The 25,263-nt window shown below is 42.5% G+C and overlaps 9 protein-coding genes across 9 annotated transcripts; 2 read left to right on the top strand and 7 right to left on the bottom strand.

The window, feature by feature from the left end:
- Positions 1-1,538: 1,538 nt before the first annotated feature.
- LOC108601607 (sodium channel protein Nach) lies at positions 1,539-4,316 on the bottom strand. The gene is made up of 9 exons (XM_033293901.1): positions 4,102-4,316; positions 3,834-4,037; positions 3,464-3,778; positions 2,714-2,831; positions 2,508-2,657; positions 2,249-2,453; positions 2,041-2,177; positions 1,838-2,006; positions 1,539-1,759 (listed from the first exon to the last, which is right to left on the bottom strand). The coding sequence occupies exons 1-9, from the start codon at positions 4,314-4,316 to the stop codon at positions 1,539-1,541; spliced, it is 1,734 nt and encodes a 577-aa protein (XP_033149792.1).
- An 833-nt stretch (positions 4,317-5,149) lies between these two features.
- Positions 5,150-7,570, bottom strand: LOC108601606 (sodium channel protein Nach). Its single transcript, XM_017989506.1, has 8 exons — positions 7,365-7,570; positions 6,774-6,980; positions 6,513-6,702; positions 6,330-6,463; positions 6,002-6,269; positions 5,724-5,946; positions 5,394-5,666; positions 5,150-5,325 (listed from the first exon to the last, which is right to left on the bottom strand). The coding sequence occupies exons 1-8, from the start codon at positions 7,568-7,570 to the stop codon at positions 5,150-5,152; spliced, it is 1,677 nt and encodes a 558-aa protein (XP_017844995.1).
- Positions 7,571-8,291: 721 nt separating this feature from the next.
- Positions 8,292-8,676, bottom strand: LOC108602483. Its single transcript, XM_017990606.1, has one exon. The coding sequence runs from the start codon at positions 8,628-8,630 to the stop codon at positions 8,418-8,420; it is 213 nt and encodes a 70-aa protein (XP_017846095.1). The 5' UTR covers positions 8,631-8,676; the 3' UTR covers positions 8,292-8,417.
- A 1,939-nt stretch (positions 8,677-10,615) lies between these two features.
- LOC108602575 (prisilkin-39) lies at positions 10,616-11,418 on the bottom strand. The gene has a single exon (XM_017990713.1). It carries the CDS (start codon positions 11,106-11,108, stop codon positions 10,641-10,643), a length of 468 nt encoding a protein of 155 aa, XP_017846202.1. The 5' UTR covers positions 11,109-11,418; the 3' UTR covers positions 10,616-10,640.
- A 931-nt stretch (positions 11,419-12,349) lies between these two features.
- On the top strand, positions 12,350-13,431 carry LOC108601977 (proline-rich protein 2). The gene has a single exon (XM_017989971.1). It carries the CDS (start codon positions 12,433-12,435, stop codon positions 13,282-13,284), a length of 852 nt encoding a protein of 283 aa, XP_017845460.1. The 5' UTR covers positions 12,350-12,432; the 3' UTR covers positions 13,285-13,431.
- A 454-nt stretch (positions 13,432-13,885) lies between these two features.
- On the bottom strand, positions 13,886-14,426 carry LOC108601978 (prisilkin-39). Its single transcript, XM_017989972.1, has one exon. It carries the CDS (start codon positions 14,396-14,398, stop codon positions 13,946-13,948), a length of 453 nt encoding a protein of 150 aa, XP_017845461.1. The 5' UTR covers positions 14,399-14,426; the 3' UTR covers positions 13,886-13,945.
- Positions 14,427-14,829: 403 nt separating this feature from the next.
- Positions 14,830-15,949, top strand: LOC108602314 (DNA-directed RNA polymerase II subunit RPB1). Its single transcript, XM_017990398.1, has one exon. The coding sequence runs from the start codon at positions 14,863-14,865 to the stop codon at positions 15,760-15,762; it is 900 nt and encodes a 299-aa protein (XP_017845887.1). The 5' UTR covers positions 14,830-14,862; the 3' UTR covers positions 15,763-15,949.
- A 1,358-nt stretch (positions 15,950-17,307) lies between these two features.
- On the bottom strand, positions 17,308-19,570 carry LOC108601766 (G2/mitotic-specific cyclin-B3). The gene has a single exon (XM_017989689.1). The coding sequence runs from the start codon at positions 19,218-19,220 to the stop codon at positions 17,505-17,507; it is 1,716 nt and encodes a 571-aa protein (XP_017845178.1). The 5' UTR covers positions 19,221-19,570; the 3' UTR covers positions 17,308-17,504.
- A 291-nt stretch (positions 19,571-19,861) lies between these two features.
- LOC108604531 (phosphoinositide 3-kinase regulatory subunit 4) lies at positions 19,862-24,574 on the bottom strand. The gene is made up of 9 exons (XM_017994045.1): positions 24,382-24,574; positions 24,118-24,304; positions 23,591-24,051; positions 22,947-23,535; positions 21,877-22,887; positions 21,601-21,814; positions 20,904-21,549; positions 20,227-20,841; positions 19,862-20,153 (listed from the first exon to the last, which is right to left on the bottom strand). The coding sequence occupies exons 1-9, from the start codon at positions 24,477-24,479 to the stop codon at positions 19,922-19,924; spliced, it is 4,053 nt and encodes a 1,350-aa protein (XP_017849534.1). The 5' UTR covers positions 24,480-24,574; the 3' UTR covers positions 19,862-19,921.
- Positions 24,575-25,263: the final 689 nt, after the last annotated feature.

Genomic DNA, 25,263 nt, shown 5'->3' with positions numbered 1-25,263 from the left:
TATTATTGATTTTAGTACACAGAGAAGCCCTATGCGCGATATCTATGCAACAATATCGGTTTGGCCAAGCATCTCATAATAAAAACGTTGCCACATCTGCCACATCCAGCATCCAATTGAAAGCGAGACGCACTACCCGAGCACCTGCATCGTTGGGCATAATCCAATATATGTGTATGTATCTGTATCTGTATTTGTATCTGCATCTGCATATTGTATTGTGCGATAATACGCCACGTTGGCTCTGGGATAGAAGAAACTGTCTACACGTATTCGGAAAAGCCAGTCAAAAGTTTCTTACTTTTTGTATTCTTTTGCTTTCGACTGTTTACTTTTAGCTCGCTTTGTTTCAACAATTGGTATCTAGTATGGTACAAATGCTATTGGGCACTCACTCGCCTCGAGTGCGTTCATTTAAATTTTTTGCCATGTTGTTCTTTGTGTTTGTGTTTGTTGTGCTTATTTTTGTTTTGCAATTTTTAGGCAGTTTTACATACAAACACTCGCATGCAAATTCAACGGAAATCATTTCAATTTTGCAGCCAGTGTGCGCAAAGAATTTACATACTTACTCGCATAGGTATATATACATAGATACATACGAGTCTATCCGCTTTATGCTCTAGCATTTCTCCCCTGACTGAATGTGCAAATCAATTGCAAAGTTAAAACTCACACAAAATTTCATTAAGTTAAAATGCGCTGGTTGGAGATAGAATTGCCATGAATTTCAATTTCTTTTCCCCACCCCGCCCAAACGGAATATACAGCATAAAGATACAAAAGCAACTTTGAAGCATGAATAGAAGTTATTTCAGCGGAAGCCTCGAATTATAGATATTAATAAAAGTATGATTTGACTACATAACTATTTATGAAACTCCAATTAAAAGTACCAGTAGCTCGGAATATAATTGAATTTGTAGAAAACGTGTTTTGCTATTTGCTAAATTGCTGAACTACATCGAAATTTGCCTAAGCATTTTCTTTTTTGTCAATCCGTGCAGCAAATAAAAATTTATTTTGATTGTAAGTGTTGGCTGGGCCGACTGCCAAGCAACAACAGCGACAACAAAAATTGAGGCAGGAACGAGTATCCTTTGGTGAGTGTGTGTCCTTAACTGCTTCCACTGCTAGCCAACTGCTGTTGTCACAAACTGACCAACAGTGGGCAACTGTCCAAGGCGACTGTTGGCGCTAATGTCACCGTCTGGAGCGCTTATGTCGAGTGCCAACCAACTCACACAATTTGTGCCCCACACTCTAGTTTTTATTAGTGCTCTGCCCTCTGTCTCGGGCTGATGTTTATTTTTATGTGACAATGCAAACTAAGTGCACTTGAGTGCGCCGCTTCTCGGGCCTACTACAATCAGCTGCTTGCAGCTGCTGGCAGCTGCTCAATGCGCTATAATTAACATTTGTTACGCAGGTCAACTCGACTACTCAAGTGTGTACGCACACACATTTACGATAACTACTACGTAAGCAGACTGTATAAAAGTCAGTGAGCTTTAAAATTGACGCGGCCTTACGCTCAATTACGGCAGTATGAGCAGCTCCATGGGCTGATGCTGCTGCTGCTGATGCTGGTGTGTTGCCTTTGCTGGGCCATTAGTCTGGGCACGCGCAAGTTCCTGCTGCGCCTCCCTCAGCTCCTTTTTGCATATGTGCCATAATTGTTTGGCTAGGAAAAATAACAGCTCGCAGATTCCAATCAATGAGAAGCCCGCTATGATGCCACAGATGTTGCCAATTCTACCTGTACATGTTGCAAGTATATGCATATGTAATATTGTAATTCGCTAGGGGTTGGGGCTGAGGCTGGGGGCTTACTCACTGAAATGCTCGTACCAGGCGTTTTTAATAATCTGCCGATAGTAGGGTATATGCGTTTGGGCAAAGTAGACGCGCACCACAGCCAGTTCAGCAGTGTCGTAGCTATTGTTGTCAATGCTGCTGCAATGTTTAATAGTAGAGATCTCTATTTGGGTTGGCTGACTGTTGGCCTTACCTTGCTGGCTTATATAAGCCATTCAGTGCCAGCGTCATGGCACCACGCACCCTGTAGCGTGTCTCTGAGCAGGAAGCCATGCAGTCGGGACAGTAGAGCGCATCCTCCATTTCATGCTCCAGGCCCACGACGGCGGCACGACTGGTAATGACATTCAGCCATTTGACTGCAAGTAACGTGAGTAAGTATACGACTGGTGGGCCAGCTGTACGTACGTAGGTACGTCAGCAAACTTACACGTGTAGCGCTTGAGGCACTCCATATGACGCAAGCTGCAAAAGACACGTCCCGCAGAGCCGCCCACAAACTTCGACGGCAGATTGAAGGGCAGGCACTCGCACAAACTGTAAATGCTGCGCGCCCGACAGGCGGAAATGCAATTGCTGAAGGAGTAGTTGTTGCCAAAAACGTGCGGCATTTCGTTCTTGAAGAGACAATTCCTCTGCAAGTAAATTAAAATTAATTGATTGGCTATTAACAGCTGCTGCACACGCACCGCTTTGGGACTCATTTGTCGTGCCTCCTCTACGGTCTCAAAGATCTTGGCGCGCACGGGCAAATTTGTGTTTTGTCCAGCCTGCACATAGCGCGCTGTCACTCCACCCGATTGGGATTGCGGATAGTTGCCTTGTTCCTTTATATAAATCTACGTCAACAACAAAAGGTTTAGCAGCTTAAGCTTCAGACAATTGCTCTTACCACAAAATCGTAAGACTGCATTAATTTCTTGAAATGATCACTGCGATTACTGCGGAGTGTTAACATCAGACCCATATCGGCGCCAAAGTAACGCTGCTTATGACTGCGCTGCTCAACGTGACTAAAAAAGAGTGAAGATAAAGTCGGATGCAATCGAATGTAGTGACTAAATTTTCAAGATGGAATAATTTGAAGTAAACACTCTCAAGATAAATTCAATCTAATTCATGTCTAAGAGAACCTACAGAGTGAAACTTTCCGCATTTGTATTTCCCAATAAGAATCTTATTAGGTTAACGGACAACAATTAATCTTGTTTTTAGATCTTGTGGAAAATTATAAATGAATGCAACCCTGGCATTATTTTTAATTTAAGAAAAGTTCACTTTAACAAGCTCAAAATAATCTTACCAAAAAATTAATACAATTAAACTATAGCGTCCAAGCAATATTTTTAAAATTTTATTATTGTTGATTTTTTTTATTATTTATTTTTTTCTATCTGTAAACTAGAGATTTGAACCGGCTTCAGTAAAAGTGCTTCTGTTAATACAAATCAAATTCGCGTGTTTGTTAAAAATAAAAGTTGAAAAAATTAATTGAAATTACTTAAATTACTCAGTTGGGGTTCCAAAAGAAAATTTGACGTAACCATTCATAATAATATAGCTGTATTGCCCTATCATACAAATCTCTTGTGAGTATGCGCTCAACGTATTTAAAGTAAAGTATATTTAAAGTACTACAGCTTACCTCTCTGTTAAATCCATGGTGCAACAATAGCCATAACTAGTTAAGGTAATCGCAACTTTTTGCAGGCAATCAAAGCTTTGTCCTGCCAAGCGGCAGGATACGAAAATATCGCTGCACTTGGGCGTTAAGCTCCGCATGCGTCGCTTCGTATTAAAGAACAGATCATCCGGCTGCGTATCGTACAAATCTAGCAGAACCTGAAAACGCAGGATGCGACGATAATCGCCCGAAGCGTAGGCATCATAATACATGTTGAATGCATGTAGCTCGTCATAAAAGTAACTAACATTGCGATGCTCCACGTCCTTGCTGCTGCTACAAAGGAGCATTGAAAATTATAGAGTCAAATACTCGTGTATGCCTCACTCACAGCTCCTGCGCGTAGCTCCAAATCGCTTGCTGGGATATGCGATTCATACTACACACGGATATGACAGGAAAGCGCACGCGGGCCACTGGGTACAGGGGATTGTATATGCTGGTCACTAAAGCATCCGTTTCGTGTCTGTAGACGCTCCAAAGAAACGCAATTAGCACACTAAGCGCTGTTATATGGAAAATCAACCAGAAAAATCTGCGGACGGCAAAGCGGCTAGTGCATTGCTGGTGCTAATTAAAAGAACTGCGTCCGCACTTACCGCTCCTGAATTCGACTGCCGTGCTCGACTAATTTGCCATAACAATGAAATGACAGGTTCCGCAGCAAATCCTTTAATGCGCTGGCAAATGACAATTTTTGCAGTGGCGCATCCTCCACCATGAGTGTAGCAGGTGCCAACGTGAGGTTGGGCCTGGGCAGCCACCAGGCAGCGCGTCCCACTGCCAAGCGTGGTTCAATCTCTGCCTGCGCCATGTTTGGTACTCATCCGTCTGTGGATTGCAACTGTTGCCCGCTGTCTACGCAATGCGCGGCTTTTGTAGCAATTGTTCTACACCCAGACCTTGGGATGGGCAGGAAGGCCTGGGGACAGGCCCACCAGGCTGGCTCTGCTCATTTTAATGAAAATTTTGCAGTCATGTTGTGCGTGTTGTTGTAATTAGGCCTCGTGTTCCAACTTATTGCCAACAAATTAACTGCGACATGGCACGTGGTGTGCCAGCCTTAGTGAGTCCTCGCACTCGCTCTCCCAACTGCCACTGGCACTTGATTCGTCTTGGCAATTACGCTTAATTGTCAACAATTTAAAACGAAATTATTTAAATGTGCGTTAAATGTCAGCCAACGGAAACATCTCATCATCATCATCATCATCATCGCTTAAGTCGCGCCCTAAACCAAAAGCATGCCATGTCCTTGCTGATTGCTTCGAAGCTTAAGCACTCAATTTACAGAACAAATAATCAAAATGTTAATTATAATTATTTATGACTATAACAAGTAAAGGAACGAAAGGAACGTTTATTTAACAATTTAGTTTAAGAAACCAATTGAGTTATTATTGTTGTAATAGTGAGAGTTCTTACTAAGACTCGGATTATTTTTTTTCCGAAGTCTGATTTTCAAAGATTTTGTTTTATTATTTTGGTATAAGTGTCCTCGAATTATAATACTCGTAATAATTATAAAGCTTGCCCAGAGGTTAACCAAATTTTAAGTTAAACAGTTAAGTTTAAAAGCGAAAAGTTCTAGCCCAAGAAATAATTAAATTCTCAATATATTTTAAGCACACCTCATATGCTTATTTTTTATGGATATATAGTCAACTTTGATGATTTCATAGCTTTAGCTTTGTCATCTGCAGAGGTTTGTCTTATCAGCTGCCGACAGCTTTTGAATATATATTTGCATAAAATAAAGAGCGACTCGAAAATGGCCACCATAGAAAATCCTATAAAAACAGACAGAATATTACCAACAGTACCTGAAATAAATAATTTTATTTAAGTTCAGTAATTAATTTATATTACTAATTGCTGTTGCTTAACTTACTGAATATTTCATACCACTCGTTGCTTAGCAGGCGCATATAGAGCGGGGCAGAGGGTTGCCCAAAGTATACGCGGAGCAGCGATATGTTTGTATTCAGCTCCGTGTCATTGCCGAGCGAGGCCAAGAGATTGTCAATGGGCAAGGCGCTTAAGGACACTTTGTACTGAATATCATAGCAGGCAGGCATGCAAGTGGGACAAAATAGAGCCTCTTCAGCCTCGCGTTCCATGCCCACCAGTCGTATGCGCTGCGTGAGCACATTGCTCCACTTGACTGCGAATGAAGTTCAAGTTCAACGGCTAGCAAGAACTTTCAATGCTTTGGACTTACACTGATACTGACGCAGGCAGGAAACATGGCTAGTTGTGCAGAAGACAACGCCATCGAAAGATTCAACCAGCTCCATAGGATATTGGAAGGGCAAACAGTTGCACAATGCTATGACGCTGCGTATGCGACAGCGGGTGATGCAATTGGGAAAGGAATACGCGGCATGGGTGTCGGCACGTGCATTTTTAGGCATCTCGAATTCGCCTTGAAAGTAACAGCCACGCTAGTGCCCAACAAATTTTAAATATTTATTTCAACATGCGTAGGCATTAACTTACCCTTTCTGGTGAAAATGAGTGCAAGCTGGGATCTGTGTCTATGACACGCGCATTGATCTTCAGAAAACTCTCCTCCTTATGTCCTGGAAACATTTCCAAAGCACCCGACGAGCTCACTGTAGCATAATTATCCGCATCATGCACCATGACAATATAGCCATTGGTATTCAAGACAGGCGCAAAATTGTCCGCGTCACTGGCATTTATTATAACGCTCAAGCCCAATTCGGAGTTAGCCAAACGATTCTTAAAACTGCGTTTCTTAAGTCTAAGTAAGGTTTAAACAATTAAATATAGCGCATAATATTTGTAGCTACTGTATGCTTACTTATTCTTTGTATTGAAAGTACAGCAGGGTCCATATTTGGTGAGACTATTCTGAAAAGCATCCTCACTGAAACAGGAAATCTCCGCAGAAGCCAAACTGCACTTCAATATAAAGTTCTCACAGCTAGGCGTAAGCTAAAACAATTGTTTATAATTATTAGCAGTATTATGAACAATAGCTTACCAATTTCATAACACGACGCGTATTAAAGAAGGTTTCATTGTCCCAGGTGCCAAAGAGTTCGAGAAACGCTTGAAAGGCCATGTATTGATCAACATCAAAGTTGCTATTGTTAATATCATACAGCAATCCCAGATACCTGAGCTGATTCGTATAATACTCGAGCTCGCGAGGCGTTGGATCGTTGCTTTGCCTGCGAAACAAAGAGAAAGCATTGAACAATTTGGGGAGGAAATAAAGGCCGATTGGTTTAAGGCTACTCACAGCAGGAGCGCATAGTCGTTGACGGCCTGTAAGGAAATGCGATTGTTGGCGCATATTGACACAGCCGGAAATGGCACATTTTCAATGGGATAAAGTGGATCCTTCAGATTGATGACAAAGTATTGTGCGACAAAGTTTTCCCAGGTGAGTGAGAGTATCACCAGCAGGCCAACCAACGTGGCCATATGCACCAGCAGCCAAATTAATCTGCAAATAAACGAGACGGGGAGCCATGAGATACGCACACAGTTAAGCGCTGGCACAAAGCGCCTGGCCAAGGGCACAGAGTTTGAGGCACAAACGGAAACGGAAATGAAAAATGTGCAAAAAAATGCAATGCATAGCAAAGTCTGAGATGAAACGAGAAGAACAAAGCGTGTGGCAGGTTGTGAGACAAAAGATACGCAGCACGCAGCACAGCGCAAATTGCAAATGCAAATTTTCTATCTACATACATATATGTATGTATCGTATGCCTCGCATTGCGTATGAGTAATATTACGTAGCGTAACGTTACGTTAAATCATTGCGGTAGTCACACTCACACACTCAAAGCGGCGATGCTGCCGTTTTTATCTGACGCCGCCTTACCTTTCCAGCAACGTTAATTCCGGCGCCAATAGTTTGTCATAGCCCTGCAAGGACACATGACGAACAAGCACAGCCATATCCAGACAAAAGCTCGAGCCCAGCGATTCTTTGCGCGCACGCCCACGCTCCGCGCTGCGACGCTTTCTGTCAGCATTCGGATTTTTAATCCACCAGATGGCATTGGATGTTGATTCAATATTAACCATTCGAGCGCACAATTTTAACGATGTTGGAACTGTAGTCTTATCCTTGTACTTATCCCACTGCGACGCACAAACAACTGAAGGTACATGGCTCGGGAGCCATGACGAAGCATTATCTGGTGGGCGTTTCCCATTGTTGTCTTAATGCATGTTTGTCATTAAAGTGCCTGTTAATTGTGGCCAAACAGCACAGCATAAGGGTTAAGCTGGTACTAATTACAAAGAAAAAGTGCAGCATACTCTGGGGCGGCAACGAAAACTATCCAACTCGAATTATTTTTCTTGCATACGAATTCGTGATGGAAGCAAGGCAACATATGATATTTCGACCAAGAATAAATAAAGTTGCCCACTTCTGGCGAAACCTTTCTATCTGTTAGATTTTTATCTGTGTTAGATTTTTATCGGTGTTAAATTTTGTTTGATATATCTTAGCTTAAAAGTAAACAAAAGTTCTTTTACAAATGCTCACATATTATTTATTATAATTTCTAAGCATATTACAGTTTATTTACAAATTGTTAGCTACCCATTAACCAAAATGGCTGTGCTGAATAGATTATTGAGCCCGTATACGCGTTGTTTGCCATACGCGTTGTTTGTTTGGTCTGACTACAGCAAAATTCTATGCGCAGCATGCTCACCATATACAAAGGTCAAGCGAAGAAGTTCAAGCAAATATACAAAGTATAAAAATAGAAATAACAGCAAAAAACGATACAAATTATGATAGGCCATTGATTTGTGAGCATCACATTTTAATTTGGTTCATGACTTAAATTATTGTACTTATTTTAACAAAATTATATTACGACGTATTTTAAAATTATAATAATTTTTATTTATATTTTTAACGTCCCGCAGACCAGAAGGGCTGTCCCGGATAGACGCGTGATCCTATCGCCGCATAGGGGTGTGGGTTAATGACCCGCGCTATATCCGAATAAGTGCGTCCAGCGCGCTCTGATCTATGTCCATGAATTGGTGAGCCAGCGACCAAGGACAGCAAGCTTAACAATGCCAGCAGTCCAAGTACGATGCGCTTTCCTTGCAACGGATACATTCTGTTTCAATAGTTTGCAAACGAGAACTGTGCTGCAATGCCACCAAGTAGAAGCCTTTTATACACAATGCTGGTGTAGATGATGCCTAGTCAATTGGACAGCAGACTCTGAGCATGCCTTTAGTTGCTTATCAATCAGGTTTTGGTGCGACAGCACGCGACGCATGCGTCGCACGTAGCGACTTTGTCAACTACGGAGACACAAAAACTTGGGATCCCAGCAGCAGCTCTAACCGCACGACGGGCGCCATCAAAATGTCATTCACACTTTGTATATCACCAATCGATTTATGACTCAACAACAGGTGTGTGTGTATATTGCAACGATTGGAAACTATCTCGACTGTCAACACTTGACACTAACAGCAACGTAAATGATTTCTGTAACTAAACTGAGCAGCATACACATAGATCTGCGATTACTTATTTAAATAGTAATTAACAAGTATGACTGGCTAATGACGTAGGTGCGTCCGTTTATTGTTTGCTTGACAAATCGTGTTCAGATTTATGCCAGACTTTGTAAACAAACAATATGCTGTTGCAACTATTTCTTTTCGCGGCTGGCTTCCTGTTAAGCCATTTTGATCTGGTTATAATGGGGAAGTCCACCGCAAATATTTATGGAATTCTGTAAACTCCACTGATTCAATGCTAATCGAATCACGTGGCTTAAGTGCAATTGTTTTTTTGTCGAATAGTAATTAAATGAACTTTTAGGCAGTCGGGCGTTTATATACTTGAAAACCTGAAATATTTTGTTTCGATGCACAAAAAACTTAAGAAGTATTCATTTATTACAAATTAAAAATGGAAACAATTGTTGATGATAAATTATATAATTAATTACCCTAAAATAACGTGTTTTTTGTCTGAATATTGAAAGATTTTTGGTTGAAAAAAATGTATATCAAAGTTTTCAGGACGTGCTAGTACTACATAAAAATATCACTCCAGCTTCTTTTATTTTGCTATGAATATTAGTTTATATAAATGCTACAACTATGTATTATTCCAACTACTTTTATTCATAGAACCATTTATCTAAATTTTACTATTATTTCTATTAATTTTTATTTCTTCTCTTTTTTTTATTTGCTATTTTTAATGACGGCAGCTTAATCTAATTCATATCATACTATTATTTCAACGAATTTTATAGCTCCTACTATTGCAATTACTTGCACAACTATTTTTACTACTACAAAAATTTCTATTAATTTTACCACTATGACTCCAACTACTTTTATTGCCACTCTTCTATGCGTATTCATTTTATTGATACTTCTACTACTTATTCATATGCTGCTCTACAAAGTTTTTGATATTACTACTGCTGTTTCATTTACCTATACCGCTGATATTCCAGTTACTGCTATGATTTCGACTACAACTATTTTTCCAACTAATTTTATTTCTACTATTAGTTGTATAGATTATATTGCTACTACTATTCATATTGTTTTTATTTCTACTACTGTTTCTAATACTCTTACGACTATTATTCCAACTACTCTAATTACTACTGCTATTTCGATAACTTTTACTATTTGTGTTATTATTTATTATTATTATTATTTATACTATTTGTATATTCCACAACTACTTAAACTTTTTCTTTTATTACACTATCACTATTTATACTGATCTTTCTACTACTACTAATACAAATCAAAACTACTACTACTGCTACTAAGTTGTCAACTCGGACGTGATGCGCGTGATTATTACGTGATCATACCATCTCTATAAGCGACCTACTCGCATTTCAGTCACGTACCAACGACTAGCTAGTAGTAATTATACATGTGTATAAATTTGTTTTTGTACAATCTTAAGACGAATCATAAATAACAATTGAGTCACAGTAACACATTTTATGAAATAGTTGGTAAATAGCAGGAACTCGGGATACTATCAAGGGAAACATATCAATTTATTATAAATTTATTTTATATCATAAAGAGATATAAAATTGTATTAAGCTTAAATTAAATGAATTCGCTAATTCTACCAGAGATGAGAATAAGGAGTATGTGGAAGATAACGTCCATTGCCAAGTCCTAGATATTTGTCTGGCTTGAGAACACGCGCAATTTCCGAGTAAGTTCGTCCTTGACGCTGACGACTTGGTCGACTGTAGCCGCCACCTCCATAGCCTCCGCTATATCCTGCGTAGGCATTGTAGCCATAGTTATAGCGAGGAGCATTGTAGCCTGAAGAATAGCCGTAGTTGTTATATCCTGGGGCATATCTAGAGGAATATCCTGGCCCATAGCCTGCGTAGCCATAGTTGTAACCAGAGGAATAGCCTGGCGAATAGCCTCTATAGCCAGAGTTATAGCCATTGTAGTACCCTGCCGAGCTGCCATAACCAAAACCCTTGGCTGCTTTCAGGGCCTTAAGGAATAAGGCACTGCCCAAGTGAAGATAGCTGCCCAGTAGCAGCGTAAGGAACATCCAAGCAGTAACTTTCATTTTGTATGCTTCTACCTCTATGAGAATCCAGACTGTTCTGTGGCTAGAACTACGTCGTGCTCCTGTATTTATACCCTGCTCTTGAAGACGGGATCGTGATGACACATGCCGTGTTTGTTGTACTCCAAATGGTTTTATTTTCACGTCTGTACGCTGGATAGCTGTAGAGATCTGCTGGCATAATGCTAATGCCAAGATTTACTGCATTACTGTGGATCACTTGGCCGTTAAACAGATGGCCCCAAACGACATCAGCATGCCAAGCACGCGCGTGCTTAACGCACTGTGCGGTAAGAAGACGCTTCATGCGGATCCAGACGCCAGACGCGCTGGCCAGTGGTCAGCTCATCCGATCTGCCGTCGTTTATTTCCTCTCGAGCTTTTCGTTTTTTCTGTTTACAAAATCTAGATGATCGCATAAAGTCACACAAAACAAGTGGACAGGTTAAAGTTGGGCGCCACCAACATTAAATACCTTTGAACTAGTTGTAACGCAGCAAACCACTACGCATCGCACTCACAAACCACATACCCACAAAACAGCTAACGCGAACAGCTCGTTTTCGCTGTAGCGTCAGCAGCGACGCCGCCGCTGCGTCGGCAGGCGACGTTGATGGCGCGTCAGCAACTTGCACCCCGCTGTCTATTTAAAAATTGAAATGTCAATAATTCCTAAGTTTTTTATCCGATCGTTCAGAAATTTTTACAATCGGTCGAAAAACATGACTAGGCAATTTTTATTTCAGATTTTTTAAGATTTTTGTCCTGCCTTATATATCGTTTTTTTCGATTGCGGGGGAGGGGGGGAGGAAATAAAAAAAATAAAATAAAAGCGTATTGTCCTGGATATAGGAGCACCTACATACCACATTTTGGTTGCCCTAGCTCTTATAGTTGCTGAGAACACGCACTCATGCAGACGAGACGGACGGACGGAACGGACCAGACGGACAGACGACATTGCTATTATCGACTCAAGCTCGTCGCGCTGATCAATAATATAATACCTTTAGTGGGGTCTGCCACGCTCTCTTCTCCCTGTTACAATACATATTTAGCAACTTCATAATACCTTTTTCCCATTTTTTACAAAAATGTCAAAGTGTATAAAAAAAAAAATAATAAAAACAGCGCCGCATTGAGAGTAAAACGGGTAAAGCCTCTCGCACAGTCGCTCAGCGACTTTGATTAGCGCGAAAAGCAAAAGCAAGACTGGTTTTGAATACAAAATCCGGAGACACTTTTGTTGTTATCTCTGCTAATGGCCAAAACTAAGCCCTCAGTTAGAATTCGCATCTCTGCGCGCTTGGGCGCTTGACTGATCATGACGCGCATACAATTATTCCAAGCGTTCGCCGTCTTATTTACGTGCTACCAAATTCACACGTGTGGAGCACAGTTTAGCTTTGCAACCTCATCGGCATCAGCTGGCGGTGCAGTGGCAACTGCTGGTGGTGTCACGGCCATTGCCCAGCTGCCCGGCTTTGGTTTCAACTTTGGCTTCAACAGTTTCCCATTGCAACAGAATGGATTTTTTGGCAACAGCAATTACAATTATGAACAGAGTTGGCAGGGTGGCAGCACTTGGGGACAACCAGGTCCAAGACCGGGCATGAGACGTCCTCCTCCTCCTCCTCCTCCGCCACCTCCTCGTCAACCTCCAATGCCTTGGGGTCCATGGAATAGAGGTAACGGTTGGAATAACGAAGGCGGTAGGCAGCCTAATCCTAGCTGGGACAGTAGACAACCCACGCCCGGTAGGGGTAACAACAACAACGGCAGACAGCCACCATATCCACCAAATTCAGGCCGACCAACACCACATTTTCCCGACATTCAGCAACCACCAGTCACTCAACCCAAACCCAATCCCAAACCAAATCCGCCAATTATTACACAACCCACCAGAGCACCTACTCCCATTGATGTAGCGCCAACGGAGAATACGCCCATCTCAGGCACCAACCGTCCACCCCTCATCATTGCACCTACTCCACCGCCGAGAACTGACGACACATCGATTACGGGCAAGAATCCTCCGCCTTTGTTTCCGCCACAACCGAGTCCGACAGTACGCTCGCCAGAGCTCTCCGAGCTGCGCCTAATAATGTATCCCAGCAAGCAGGAAGCCGCCTCAGCAGATCCAGCACCATTAATTGATATACGGAGACGTTGAGCCGCAAAAAATCGTTCTTAGCTTACTCTTAGACATGCTGTTCAAGTATTCTTTAGTAGTAGTCTTTAGCAGTTTGAGAACAAATCTTATTCCGAAGAGTATAATAAATAGAAGTGAGGCGATAACAATGACTAGCCCAACAAAAGAAATTCCAAGTTGTTTATTTTAAACGCATATAGAAATTTCCAGTGCTCTTGAGTGGGAATCTTCAAATATTTATATACATATAATTAACCAAATAATGTGCGAACAGCTAAACGCTCTTTGAGTTATTAACTAAATTTAAATTTGTTGTTGCTTGACCGTGAGTATGAACTGTAAACAGGTTCGTTGAGAGCATGAATAACAAAAGCTAATAACCTTATAGATCTGAACCTACTGCAGTATAACTGCTCGCTTATTATCAACATATTAAATAAGGATATGCAATTTAATTGGTACATTGGCATCGCTTGCTGCATTAAAGCTTCATTAAAATTTAACTTATAATTAAAAAGTGTTTACATAAGATTATGGAGCAGAGCTTTTACGCTTTACCTGCTCATTGACCGAGCAAAAACAGTAAACAGCTTTGTCGAGCACAAGAGCAACAAATGCTTACTAAAAGGCAAAAAGTTTAATAAATTATGTAAGTACAATTAACTTATGCATGTATGCAAGGCTAATAGCCCTGTTGTTTATAGCCACCCACTATTGTTGGGCCAGCAGCTGCAGCTCCTCCTCCATAGCCATGTGCATAGCCGCGGTCGTAGCCGTGTTCGTAGCCATGTTCGTGGCCAAATTCATGGCCGTAACTATGTTGTGGTGGGCTCTGGTATCCTTTAACGGGAGCAGGACTAGGATAATAGCCATAAGGTGCTGGCTGCACATAAGCAGGTGGAGGTTGGGCATAGCCAGCGCCACCTCCTCCGCCGTAGTAATAGTCGTAGCCATGCTCGTAGCCCTCCTGAATAAGTGGTCCATGTGGTGGTCTATAAACAGGCGCTGGCTGATAATGATGTCTACCGTCTAGCACATCCAGCATCACTTCAGCTATCTTTCCAAATGTGGGTTTGCTCTGGGCGCCAGCCAAAAGAGCGAGCAGCAGCAAACTGAATGCCAAGTTGAGTTGCATCTTTGAATAAAGAATTATGAATAAATTTCAAATGCTCTGCAATGTTTATATAGCCGTCAAGCTATATGCTGCTAATCATGTTTATAATCGGCACATAACCTTATAAATTCGCTAAAGCTGTTGCTTATCATATATGAGCTATTTATAAGTCTGAGTCCAGCAGAACTGAGCATAGTCTATGTAGTCCAAATTATGTGGTAGAAGGTTAGTTAGCTGGGAAAATCCCTCAAGCACAATAACAAACTTGATTTAATAAACAAAATTTCTTTGAATGAATTTGATTTGAAATTTAATGAGAAGTATTTTCAAGCTGACTATTATTAAGTTCTCAATGAAATCGTAATCAATCAAAGACCCGTTTGACCACACTGATAACCCCACGAGACACAAAGTCATGCGAAGCTACACGCTTTAAATGCCTTACGTCTAAGCTCTGAAGGTCCAGACGCATTCAAAGCCTCAACATGCGCTGCAGCAACATCTGTTTGGGACTGCTGCTAGCCTTGACTGTTGGCCTAAGCCACGCCACACATTACACGCGAGACGAGAGCAGCGACGGTACAAACACTGAATACAACTTGGCGTCCACTTTAAGTGGACATATCACCACAAATCGTCACAATGCTCGCGAGCATCTGGACTTGACTCAGCAACCCAGCCAGCAAGCAGTTGATATTGATGATGAGTCAGCGGCTCATGAGCGTGGCGGTGCAGCTGGCCATCATGTGAGAGTATCACAGCCACCAACTTTGGGCTATCCAGCAGGAAGTGCTGCAGTGCCACGTTTATATCCGAGTCTACCAGTAAGTGGAGCACAACCAACTCAATTTGGCGGGGTCTCACCAGCGCTTCCATCGGGTGTGGATGCTTCAAGCCTTTATCCAAGCAAAACTCTAGTGCAGCAACCAGTTTTGGGAGTCTATCCCAGCTTCCCGAGCAATACTCCAGCGCAACAACCAGGTGTGGCCGGAGCAAGCTTTTATCCCAGTTTCCCAGGCAATAATCCATTGCAACAACCTGGTGTAGGCGCTGCAGGCGTTTATCCTGCCAATATTCCATTGCAGCAGCCATATATTCCAGGATATCCGGCAGGCTATCCAGGCCAGTACTTGCCACAATATCCAGCGTATCCAGCCTATGCACCGCCGCCGCCTATAAGTTATCAGAACCAGCAGCACTATGGACCACAAGGTGATATAAGAGGGCGTGAGCGCACAGATCACAGCTTCCGCATGAACACAGAGTACAAGGAGAACGGCGTGCACAAAGGACCCTTCGGTGTGCTCAATAACCATAGTAATCAGGGATATGGCAGCGGTTTTGGGGGCGGCTATAATGGTGTCTACAACAGGCCGGGTTACTGAAAAGCTAAGAAACATTTGTATATAAGTTATGGTCATAAGTTAGGCATACGCTTACCTAGGAATAAACTTGATTTTTGCACGCCCAGCCAAAGTAATTAGCTATGTACCCCGTTGCACCTTGAGCTCGCACGAGCAAAAGGACATGAGGACAATTTCTCAGCTGGTACCCTACCTTACGAACCGGAAAAAAGTAACATGCATCGCTGTTGGCTAACACAATATTCTTTGCTTATTATTTTGTTTTTTTCTTGTGCGGAGCAGACAAAAGGAAATGAAACTACCTGGCTGCAGGCAGCCCAAAAATAAGAAGCACAAGCGCACAATAAAAGGACTAAAGAAAGACAGACAGACGGCAATGGCAATGGCAAGAAAGGTGGTAGAAAATCAACGTCAATGACTGACAGTGAGACAGCGAGACGGGCGGACGGACAGACAGACAGACATGCTGGTCTAGCTGCTAGCCCCCTGCCCTTTTTTCTGGCTCAATTGCAGCGGTTGAAATCGGTTATGTATGCAATGATTTCTTCTCTTTTCATTGGACAATGACGAGAACGGGAATGGCAATGGCAATGGGAAGAGCACTGACGTCGACGTCGATGTCTTGCGGCGCAGGCGCACAGCCTGTGAAACAAAATCCCGTATGACAAAAAATCTATATATATGAATTTGGCGCTAAAAATTGGCAGACAGGCGCGCCCAAAATAAATATATATGTATAGAGATTATGGCTGCAACTGTCTCACCTGAAGTATATGTATCAATGTTTTGGAGCTGCAGCTGCAAGTAAATAAATAATTAGTATAGAAACAAAGGATCGATCTGCACGCTTACCTAGGCAACCTTAGACACGCTTCATGCTCAGGAACTTAGAAAAGAGTACATTGCTTTCATTTTTTTTTTTTTGAACGGACATAAGTGTTTATTGGTTTTTTTCATGGCTGGCAGCATAAATGCGTACATATACATATATTTATATAGATAACACAAAGTGGGACGAGATACATACATAACTAGATATGCTAACAATTAACAGCAATTTCTACAACAACTACAACATTTGACATACATAAAGAAGTTTGCGTGGGCAAACAATTTCAGTTGCAACTGTATTAGATGCTAGCGCTAAGCCTTAGAGCAAGTTGGTTAGTATGGAATTATGTTTAACCATGGTCCGTCGTATCAGCTTTGGTTGGGTTTTGGTTGGTCCACAATCATCATCAAACGGCTGTCATTGTTAAATGGCTTAAATAATGTTTAGAATTTATTAATGTATCGTTCCGTTTATAAATAGTGTACATTTAAATATATCGCTATATATGTTGCGAGCACAATGAACAGTTTTTGGCTGCTGTATATTGTATATGGGGGATGTTATTGGATTTGCGCGGTTATAAAATAAAAAACTAAATCGAAACAAAGGCAGTTGCTAAACATACAATTTATAGTATAAAAATTAGTAATTAAATAATGTAAACCAATAAGTCATTAGCAAACATAATAGCAAATAAAAATTAAAATAATAAAATATATGAATTATAAGTATGACAAAAAATGTTTGTTAAGATTTAAAGGGGATGTCTGTGCTGAGATTGTTGGGATAGATGAGGGGCTAGGGCTTGTCTATAGTTTTAGTACAAGAAGCGTCTTAATGCCTAGTGAAGCGTAACATTTTGTTTTTTTTTTTTTGTTGCTCGATATCAATTTTTGGCTAATTGACGTTTGTCTCTCTTTCTCTCTCGCTCTCAAGTACTCATGCTGCTGTCATTCAGATCGAGATTGCTCATAAAGAGCTGTTCATTGCTAAGCAGCGGCACAGTGGCCACCTCATGGAATATCTTGTGCGTATACTTATTGCGTATCGTTTTGATGGTGCTGCGCGGTTTGCGATGCAGTCCAGCATTCAGCAGAAGAATCTTATCCGCAAAGTCCGTCAGTTCATAGCCCGTGTAATAGATGAGCGTTGAGGTCCAGGCCTGCTTCTGCAAGTTGGCAAGGCCGCCGTTCATGCGCAGCGCCATGAAGAGCGCAGCCGATGCCAGCTGTGAGTCACTGGAGCCAATGGTGTCATAATCCATAAGCGAGTACTCCAGGATGTAGCGCGCCAGGGTGAGCGTGTTCATTTGCACCTTGGCACAACGAGCGTATCGACGCAAGAAACGATACGAGAGTGGGATGCCGAGATCGTATTTGATGGTGCGCAGCGTCTCCATTTCCATTTTGACCAGCTCGTCGTGAGTGTAGGCGCCATCGCAAATGTACAAGAAGTCGGAGATTAGTGGCGGCTGGCGTTCATCGTATTTGCAGGCAATAAAGAAGGCCGCGGCGCCCAGCAGCTGCAGCTTCTCCTTGTTGATTACTTCGCGGCTCAAGTAGAGATCGACAATTTTGACAGCTAGGTAGAGAGTTTCATGGTTCAGCTCGAATGTCTCTTGCACCTCGACCATCCAGTCCACCAGCAATGTGCGCATCCATGGCGTCAGATTAATCTGCTTTGGCATATAGTCGGGAATGATAAACTCCGACTCGCGCATTTTCAAATAATTAAATATGTCCATGGCGTAGTGTGACACTTGGAAGGGATCATCCCAGTTTTTGCGATCAAAGTCCTCCACATCCTCAGGCACTGGGGGCGCCGGGGGTACGGCGGGTACCACAGCAACTGGAGGTTTGAGCACATTCTCTTCAATTATGGTAGCTGGCAGCTCTGCCTGTTCAGTCTTTGTTTGTAGCTTGGCTGAGCGGCGACGTGCCGCTTCAAAATTGCCAGACAGTCGCATGGAGTCGCAGCTAGAGACATCCTCCAGTGCAGACATGTAGAGGCTATCCTCAGTCTTGTTAAAATCATTCGATATGCGGCGCGCCGGCTTAATTGCCGTTGACGCAGCTTGTGCTGGCGGTGGCAGTGGCGCCAATAGCTTCTGTACGGGTGCCGGCATAGCCATGCTGGCTGCTGACTTTGCCGGCTTCTTTGGCACTGCTGCTGGTCTGCGTGTCTTCTGTCGCGCCAGCGCCTCCTCAAACTTATCCAGCACCTTGTGGCAGTTCTCCACAGCGTCCTCTGATTTGGTTGAGGCACGAGTCATTATTTTATTTGGCACAACTGCAAGTGGGACAGTAACATGATCAACTTTTTGAGCATCTAGCAACACCTGGAGTTGCTGGGCAGTGGGCTTCTTGGTCAGGGGCTTGGCATCCTCGTCGCTGGCATGCAGAGTCATGATCTTCACATTGTTAGTCAAGTTACCCAGTGCCGAGCGTTTGATCTTATCATTCTTAATGGGACTGTTATCAGCCTTGCGTTTGGCGCGCGTCTGCATGTTCTCCACATTGGAATCCAGGATACCATTGTTGACTCGTCGCGTCAATCCCTTGCCTTTGACCGCTGCCATGGGTAATATTGCATTCATAGTGACTTGGCTTGCTGCAGCAGTGCGTGTGGTACCTTTTGTCGGCGCCATTTTGAAATGTGTTTGTGTTGTTCTGCTAGTGGTTGCTGTTGATTTTCTTGTTCCTATCGTTGCGAGCCTCGCTTTGTCCTGCTGAACAGCGACTGCGCGATTAAATTAACCAAACGCTCGAATTTCGTTTTTGCTCGACGCTGGCTCTGGTTCTTCGACTTACAGACGCGTTTTAATAAGTCCACTTCCACAGTTATGTATGTGCTTTTAATTGTGAGTTTAGCAACTATTTTTTTGTTTATTCTTTTTATATGTCAAAGCGTCGTTGTCTCACTAACTCACTTTTCACTTGGACTTATGCCGCTTGGCCGCTCTGATCATAACGGCTCTTGCAAAGATACAAGAGCAAAAACGAAATGAAAATATGAGAATACGAATAAAGGCGCCAGCTGCAAAATGCAAGCGTCTGTTTTGACCAGTGCTGTAAAACAATCAACTGTACATCGACAGGTATTATCAAAAATACCACCAAACTCGCAATTAGCACGTATCATCCACAAGTTGTGTGGTAACAAACGCTCTTGTGAATAGGTGTGAACGAGAGGTCCGAGTGTTTGAAAAAACACGAATAAGTGCGAACGAGATCCATCAAACATAAACAAAACACAACAAAAGCGTTAAATTTGAATCTAAGTTTCAAGTGTTTTTCAATAAAGTAGTTTAATTGGGCTAATCACAGTTTACATAATTAAAATTACACACTACTTCCACAACTTGATGACACCGTCTCGCGATGCTGATGCTATATATATTTGCCCTTTATCCTTGCACATGAGTAAATCGGTAATGGCATCATGATGGCTCGCTCTGGGCATGTCGGGTCCAGATCTGGGCGGATCTTCCGTTGATGAGCGCATTTGCTGTGAATCAACGGCATTGCTCTTGGGAATGATTTGCTCGTCAATTACCTGGCTGCCATCGATAAGGCGTGCGCTGTTAAAATATATGTATATACATATGTATGTAGATTATGGTCTGAACAGCTAAAATAGGTGAATTAACCTACCTGTAGTTGAATGATACATTGGCTAGATTATCGTTTGCTGCTGGCACTTTAAGCGAAGAGTTCTTTGGTGCTCCAATGTCCCAGTATCTAATACGCTGATCCGAACTGCCCGTCAGAATAAAAGCTGAACCATCAACAACGCCACTCAAAATGCCACAATTTGTAGCAGGATCATTAAGACTGGTATTGGTTAAAACTGGAGCAGAGCTAGCCCAAAGCACGGTCTGTCGCTGTCCCGTCTCAATGTTCCAGATCGATACCTCATTATTTGATTGTGATGCTGAGATCAAATATGATGGTTCGGTGGGATGACAGGCGACCTTTCTTATCCATGAGTCAGCCGGATGCTTAATCTCTGTAATGGGTAATCGAAAGCGTAAGTCCCAGCATATGTGTTTGCCACCGCTGGTACCCGTTGCCAGCCAAGAGCCCGTAGGATCCGCACAAATTGTAGTAATAACACCATGACGTAGCTCGTTTTGTAGACGCCAAGCGCTATGCTGCATGCGTGTATCCCAGGCAATAATGCCGCCATAAAGGGTTGCATATATTATGACGCTATGCGGCGCTTGATCATAGGCATGCATATCCACAACAGGTCCATCATCATATTCACTGTAATACAATTGAGAAATTAATTAAAAGATTCACAGAAAATTGTAACAGCTTAGATTTACTTCTGGTCAAGTGCTTGCTGCAGCGTCATCTTGGTAGAATTGCGATCAATGCGCATTATGAGTAAGCTGCCATCTTTGCCGCCTACTGCCAGCGATTGACCCGCATCATAAGCTGCCAAGGCATAAATTGGAGTTTTGGCAGAATAGACCTGGCGTGATTTGTTAATGCCATGATTACCGTTGAGCTTGCTGCAGTCCCATAATCTAACAGTGCCATCGATACTACCACTGGCAAATAAAGAACCGTCGGGACGTAGCGGTGCCAGTTTTATAACAGATTCGGAATGCTCATGCAGATGGGCTACCAGAGTACCACCCATTTGCCAGTTAGCAGGATATGGCGTCTGCAGCTTGTCATAATTGCAACGTTGTGAAAGGCTCAACACTCTATAGCTACGCTTAATCTTTTGCGTTAGCGATTCCAAGTCCTTGCAACACTCCGAAGAACGCTCCAGTAAATAATTACGATCCGGCATGGTGTATTCACCCAAGGAAGTGGCAGCGCTAACTGTAGTTGCGGGCGCACCCATCACTATTGCACCAGATGCAGGACTGCCACCAGACCCAACAACTAAAGCTCCCCCCATATGTGGTGTGGCAACCGCCTCTGTAGCCGGTGAAGCCAACACAGCCGGCTCATTGGATCCTACAAATCAATAAATTAGAAATCCCAAAGACACTACAAATATTATCTTACTATTATCCATTATTAGCTTTGGCGCCTTATCCGCCAGCGGATATTCGTGGCAGGCCACATGCTTGCGACTGACCACAATACGTCCATTGGCCGAGCAAGCATCATCCAGTTCCAGCTGCGCCTTATGCTTCAGTGATATTAAGAATGGTTTCATGGCCAGTAGCTGTAGTTCAATGGTCTCGCATAAGCCCTCCGAGTTGAGTCTGCGGAAAAGCTGTAGTGTTCTGGAAATGTGAGTGGTGCACAAGGACCTACTTAAATTGCCAAATCACTTACATTGCGAAGCAGCTGACTGGAATGCTCATACTGTGGCTGCACGCCGGGTCTTGTCTTGGAGCGAACACGCGCACGTTCCTCCAGTGCATAAACAAATTGTTGTATGTCCTGATAGCGCAGCACGCTGTCAAAGATTTGTCTCGGTATGGGCGGCAGTACGCAGTCCAGCAATATGTGTGGTTTCTCAACTTGTATTAGTGGAGCTTTGAGAAATCTACCAATAGCTGGTATAATCTTGCATTGCACATCAATTGCGCTTAGATTACGCGCTGTAGTGGCAATCATGCCGCAAATTTCATGACGCACCCACAGATTTGGGTGACACAAATAGCAAGCGGACTCATGCACAATCTCCGTAACTGTGGGCTTCTTAATGTGTCCTAGTTCTATGAGTATAGTCACAGCACGTATGGCCTTGGCGATGACAAACTCCTCGCGATCTGTAAAGCCTTGTTGAAGCAATGGCACCAATATATCCGATGCCTGCCAGCCCACATACCCCGCAACTCCGGCAATATTATCGTAAAATGCGCCTCGCAAATTTTTATCCTCATCGTTGAGAAATGTCATAATGTGGGAGAGTATGACATCGTTAGCCTTTTCCTTGCCAAAAAATGCGCACAAATCACAAATGCCCGACTCCATGAGCGTCTGCTTGACAATAGGCTGCGAATCGGTGAGCACACTCAAAACCGCCTGTCGCACAATATCGTGCAGCGCATTCAACTCAGCCTCGTAGCGTGGCGTGGGCATTTCATTGGGTGCATTACGCTGCGTCTCCTCAAGAAAGTAAACAGCGCTCTTGGCCAATGCAGCAATATGACGTGCAAATGCCACACGCACTATGACGGCGCTCGATTCACTGGCCAAATCCGTAATGTACGGCAGTATGTATTCGGGAAACACATTAGCATCGCTTCGTGGAATGTCCTTGACCATGCTTAGGCAGGCAGTCAATGTTTCAATGGCCTGTACTTGCACCTTTGCTGGAGACTTTTGTGCCAAGTTCAGCTGCAAGGAAAGTAAACAAATTAGCTTATGACTTTAACAATAAATGTAACATGTTTTACTATATAGGGCAATATGCGGTCCAGTATGGTCTCCGATGTGGTATATTTCGACAGCTTTTGCAGCAGCTGGAGTGCAGCAATTTTGGTATTTGTCTGCTTAAGACCTCGTATGCAAGAGGTGACCACTGATATAATTAATATAAGCCCATCCTGATCTGGCGGCAGTCGTTCGCATTTAACTGGATCTTTTTTCTCGCACACAAAGCCTATATCTTCATCGTCGCTGGGTGTTATGTCCTGCGCCTGGGTCAGCACCTTAATGCAATGTCCAATGTCTTTATGTAGACATTGAATTTTATCATCCGGCGACATTATTGGCGTTGAGGAAAACATTTGTAAATATGATTGCAGAAATGAGTAAAAATATTCTGGAAATAATTTGCCACGCTCCTGGTCCAAATAATCTTCTGCACTTTTGCGATTCAGCGAGTTAATATCAATCATAGAAGCCAACAGCTTACGCAGACGTTCATTCTCAATGCCCGCTAAATGCTTTTCCACCAGCTCACGCTCACCGAGCCTATAGGCAAGTAACTGCGATAGCTCAAAAGGTGCTGTGCCCTCTGTCCATAGTTCCAACAGCGCACATCTATAAATTATAATCGTAGTTTAAGTTATGGTAAAATATTAAATTGCTGACTTACCCAGCTGAGAATATATCCATCGCGGGCAACAAAGTGTTACCAGCATAAGATGGAGGCACACGTATTATTGAATCGGAGTGTATAACAGACATATTGCCATTGCTGGGATCATCTTCAGAGGACAAAGTCTTGACAAAGCGTTCGGGTGCTATATAGCAAGTCCGGCGTCTGCTAGTATCAAAAAAATAAGTATAATCTGCAGGATTGTCTTCAGGTAGATAAGTAGGCTTGAAGCTGGCAAAGTCAGATAGCAATATCCAATTCCAAGACGTGATAAGGATGTTCTCCAGCTTTATGTCGCCATGGCAGATCTTTTGCTTGTGGCACTGATTTAAAGCGCAAAGAATTTGAAAAGTAATCCACTTTTTTTCCAGCACAGTTAAAAATGGTCGTGTGGATACCCGATCATACAGACTGTGTTTAACAAACTCGCGCATAATATACGCCGCCTTGTCGATCAGCTGTCACAAAGGAAAAATGATTCATTAGCTTTAATTTCATATAAGCTAAACACTATTAAATCGCACCTCCACACGCTGAAATGGCAAACAGTTGACTGCATTAGCCATCGTTAATGTTTTCTTGATGCTCTCCAAACGCTCCTTGTGATCTTCCAGCGGTAATGTAGGATCATGCTTAACAAACACCTTAACTACTATTAAGCCTTCGTCGGTTTTTGCTTTGGCAACTTTAAAAAATCGCGTACTGCCCATGCTGTAAGTAGAACGTCATCTTTTAGTACGACCCTGATAAAAAAAAAAAATTCAAGCAGCTGTTTAATATGTACTCACTTTAGATCGAAAATAATTTCGTTGCCAAATTGGCCAGAAAAGTAGTGTTCCACAGCATAAATCTGCGATGGTGCAATGCCAACCAGTTGGTTACCCATCTTGCTTGCATTTGCAAGTTAATTGACCACAAAACAATGCTTTTTGTTATTATTTGTTTATTTTTTAATGGAACATACACAAATCTGACCTTCCACCTTCCTTATTGGAGTCTTTTTACTTAGAGTTGCCTAGTGCTGTGCAGATAATGTACCAATTTATTGATAACATTATTATTTTATTATCGATGTATTCTGATGCTATCGATTAAGGCTCGCGCGCTGCGACAGACTTTGAATTTATAAACAAGAGATAAGGTTATAAAAAAGTCACAAGTTCAGACTGCGTCTTGTAAATATTTAAAGCGCAATAAACGCAGCCAAGTCATATTGATAAGCATGTGTATAAAAGGATAGTGTAGCGAATAAACTACTTTAGTTGGATCTAGAAAACATGCGACTTATGTGCATTTTGTTGGTCGTTTGTGGATGGGCCCTGGCCTAAGCAGCCACCTGGCGTCACCTGGATTCTGATAAAAGCTATGAAAGCGCCAGTGGTAATGCCATTCCCAATTATGTGCTCAGGAATGAGGTCCAGAAGCGTCTGGAGCACATTGACAACGAGGAACTGAAAGCAGAAGTAGTGCACTATCTTGTTAACGAGTTATTGAGCTGCAGAATGGAAGCACATTGTGAGAAGCATGCCCTTGGTTATGTTCTATCCCTTATCAGCAGCCAAGAACGTCAATCTCAATTGTTGTAAATAATTAATAAAAATATATAAAAGCAAAATGAAATATATATAATAAATAAAATAAATAAGTGGACGTCTTAATTTTGAGCGCAC

This window comes from Drosophila busckii, chromosome 3R (assembly GCF_011750605.1).
Source record: "Drosophila busckii strain San Diego stock center, stock number 13000-0081.31 chromosome 3R, ASM1175060v1, whole genome shotgun sequence".
In the NCBI taxonomy this organism is placed as follows: Eukaryota; Metazoa; Arthropoda; class Insecta; order Diptera; family Drosophilidae; genus Drosophila; species Drosophila busckii.
This window is presented reverse-complemented; position numbering and strand designations above follow the sequence as displayed.

Excerpts from the sequence above, each read along its gene's own strand:
- LOC108601606 (XM_017989506.1), bottom strand. The coding sequence starts at position 7,570 with ATGGTTAATATTGAATCAACATCCAATGCCATCTGGTGGATTAAAAAT. Across the intron at positions 6,703-6,773 it reads AACGACTATGCGCTCCTGCT|GCAAAGCAACGATCCAACGC; the intron begins GTGAGTAGCCTT and ends TTTGTTTCGCAG. Across the intron at positions 5,947-6,001 it reads ACTCATTTTCACCAGAAAGG|CGTGGCTGTTACTTTCAAGG; the intron begins GTAAGTTAATGC and ends GTTGGGCACTAG.
- LOC108602314 (XM_017990398.1), top strand. The coding sequence starts at position 14,863 with ATGCGCTGCAGCAACATCTGTTTGGGACTGCTGCTAGCCTTGACTGTT.
- LOC108602575 (XM_017990713.1), bottom strand. The coding sequence starts at position 11,108 with ATGAAAGTTACTGCTTGGATGTTCCTTACGCTGCTACTGGGCAGCTAT.
- LOC108601766 (XM_017989689.1), bottom strand. The coding sequence starts at position 19,220 with ATGGCGCCGACAAAAGGTACCACACGCACTGCTGCAGCAAGCCAAGTC.
- LOC108601978 (XM_017989972.1), bottom strand. The coding sequence starts at position 14,398 with ATGCAACTCAACTTGGCATTCAGTTTGCTGCTGCTCGCTCTTTTGGCT.
- LOC108602483 (XM_017990606.1), bottom strand. The coding sequence starts at position 8,630 with ATGTATCCGTTGCAAGGAAAGCGCATCGTACTTGGACTGCTGGCATTG.
- LOC108604531 (XM_017994045.1), bottom strand. The coding sequence starts at position 24,479 with ATGGGTAACCAACTGGTTGGCATTGCACCATCGCAGATTTATGCTGTG. Across the intron at positions 24,305-24,381 it reads GAAATTATTTTCGATCTAAA|CATGGGCAGTACGCGATTTT; the intron begins GTGAGTACATAT and ends TTCTACTTACAG. Across the intron at positions 22,888-22,946 it reads ACCGCATATTGCCCTATATA|CTGAACTTGGCACAAAAGTC; the intron begins GTAAAACATGTT and ends CTTTCCTTGCAG.
- LOC108601977 (XM_017989971.1), top strand. The coding sequence starts at position 12,433 with ATGACGCGCATACAATTATTCCAAGCGTTCGCCGTCTTATTTACGTGC.
- LOC108601607 (XM_033293901.1), bottom strand. The coding sequence starts at position 4,316 with ATGGCGCAGGCAGAGATTGAACCACGCTTGGCAGTGGGACGCGCTGCC. Across the intron at positions 3,779-3,833 it reads TGGAGCTACGCGCAGGAGCT|CAGCAGCAAGGACGTGGAGC; the intron begins GTGAGTGAGGCA and ends GCTCCTTTGTAG. Across the intron at positions 2,178-2,248 it reads GTGCCTCAAGCGCTACACGT|TCAAATGGCTGAATGTCATT; the intron begins GTAAGTTTGCTG and ends CGTTACTTGCAG.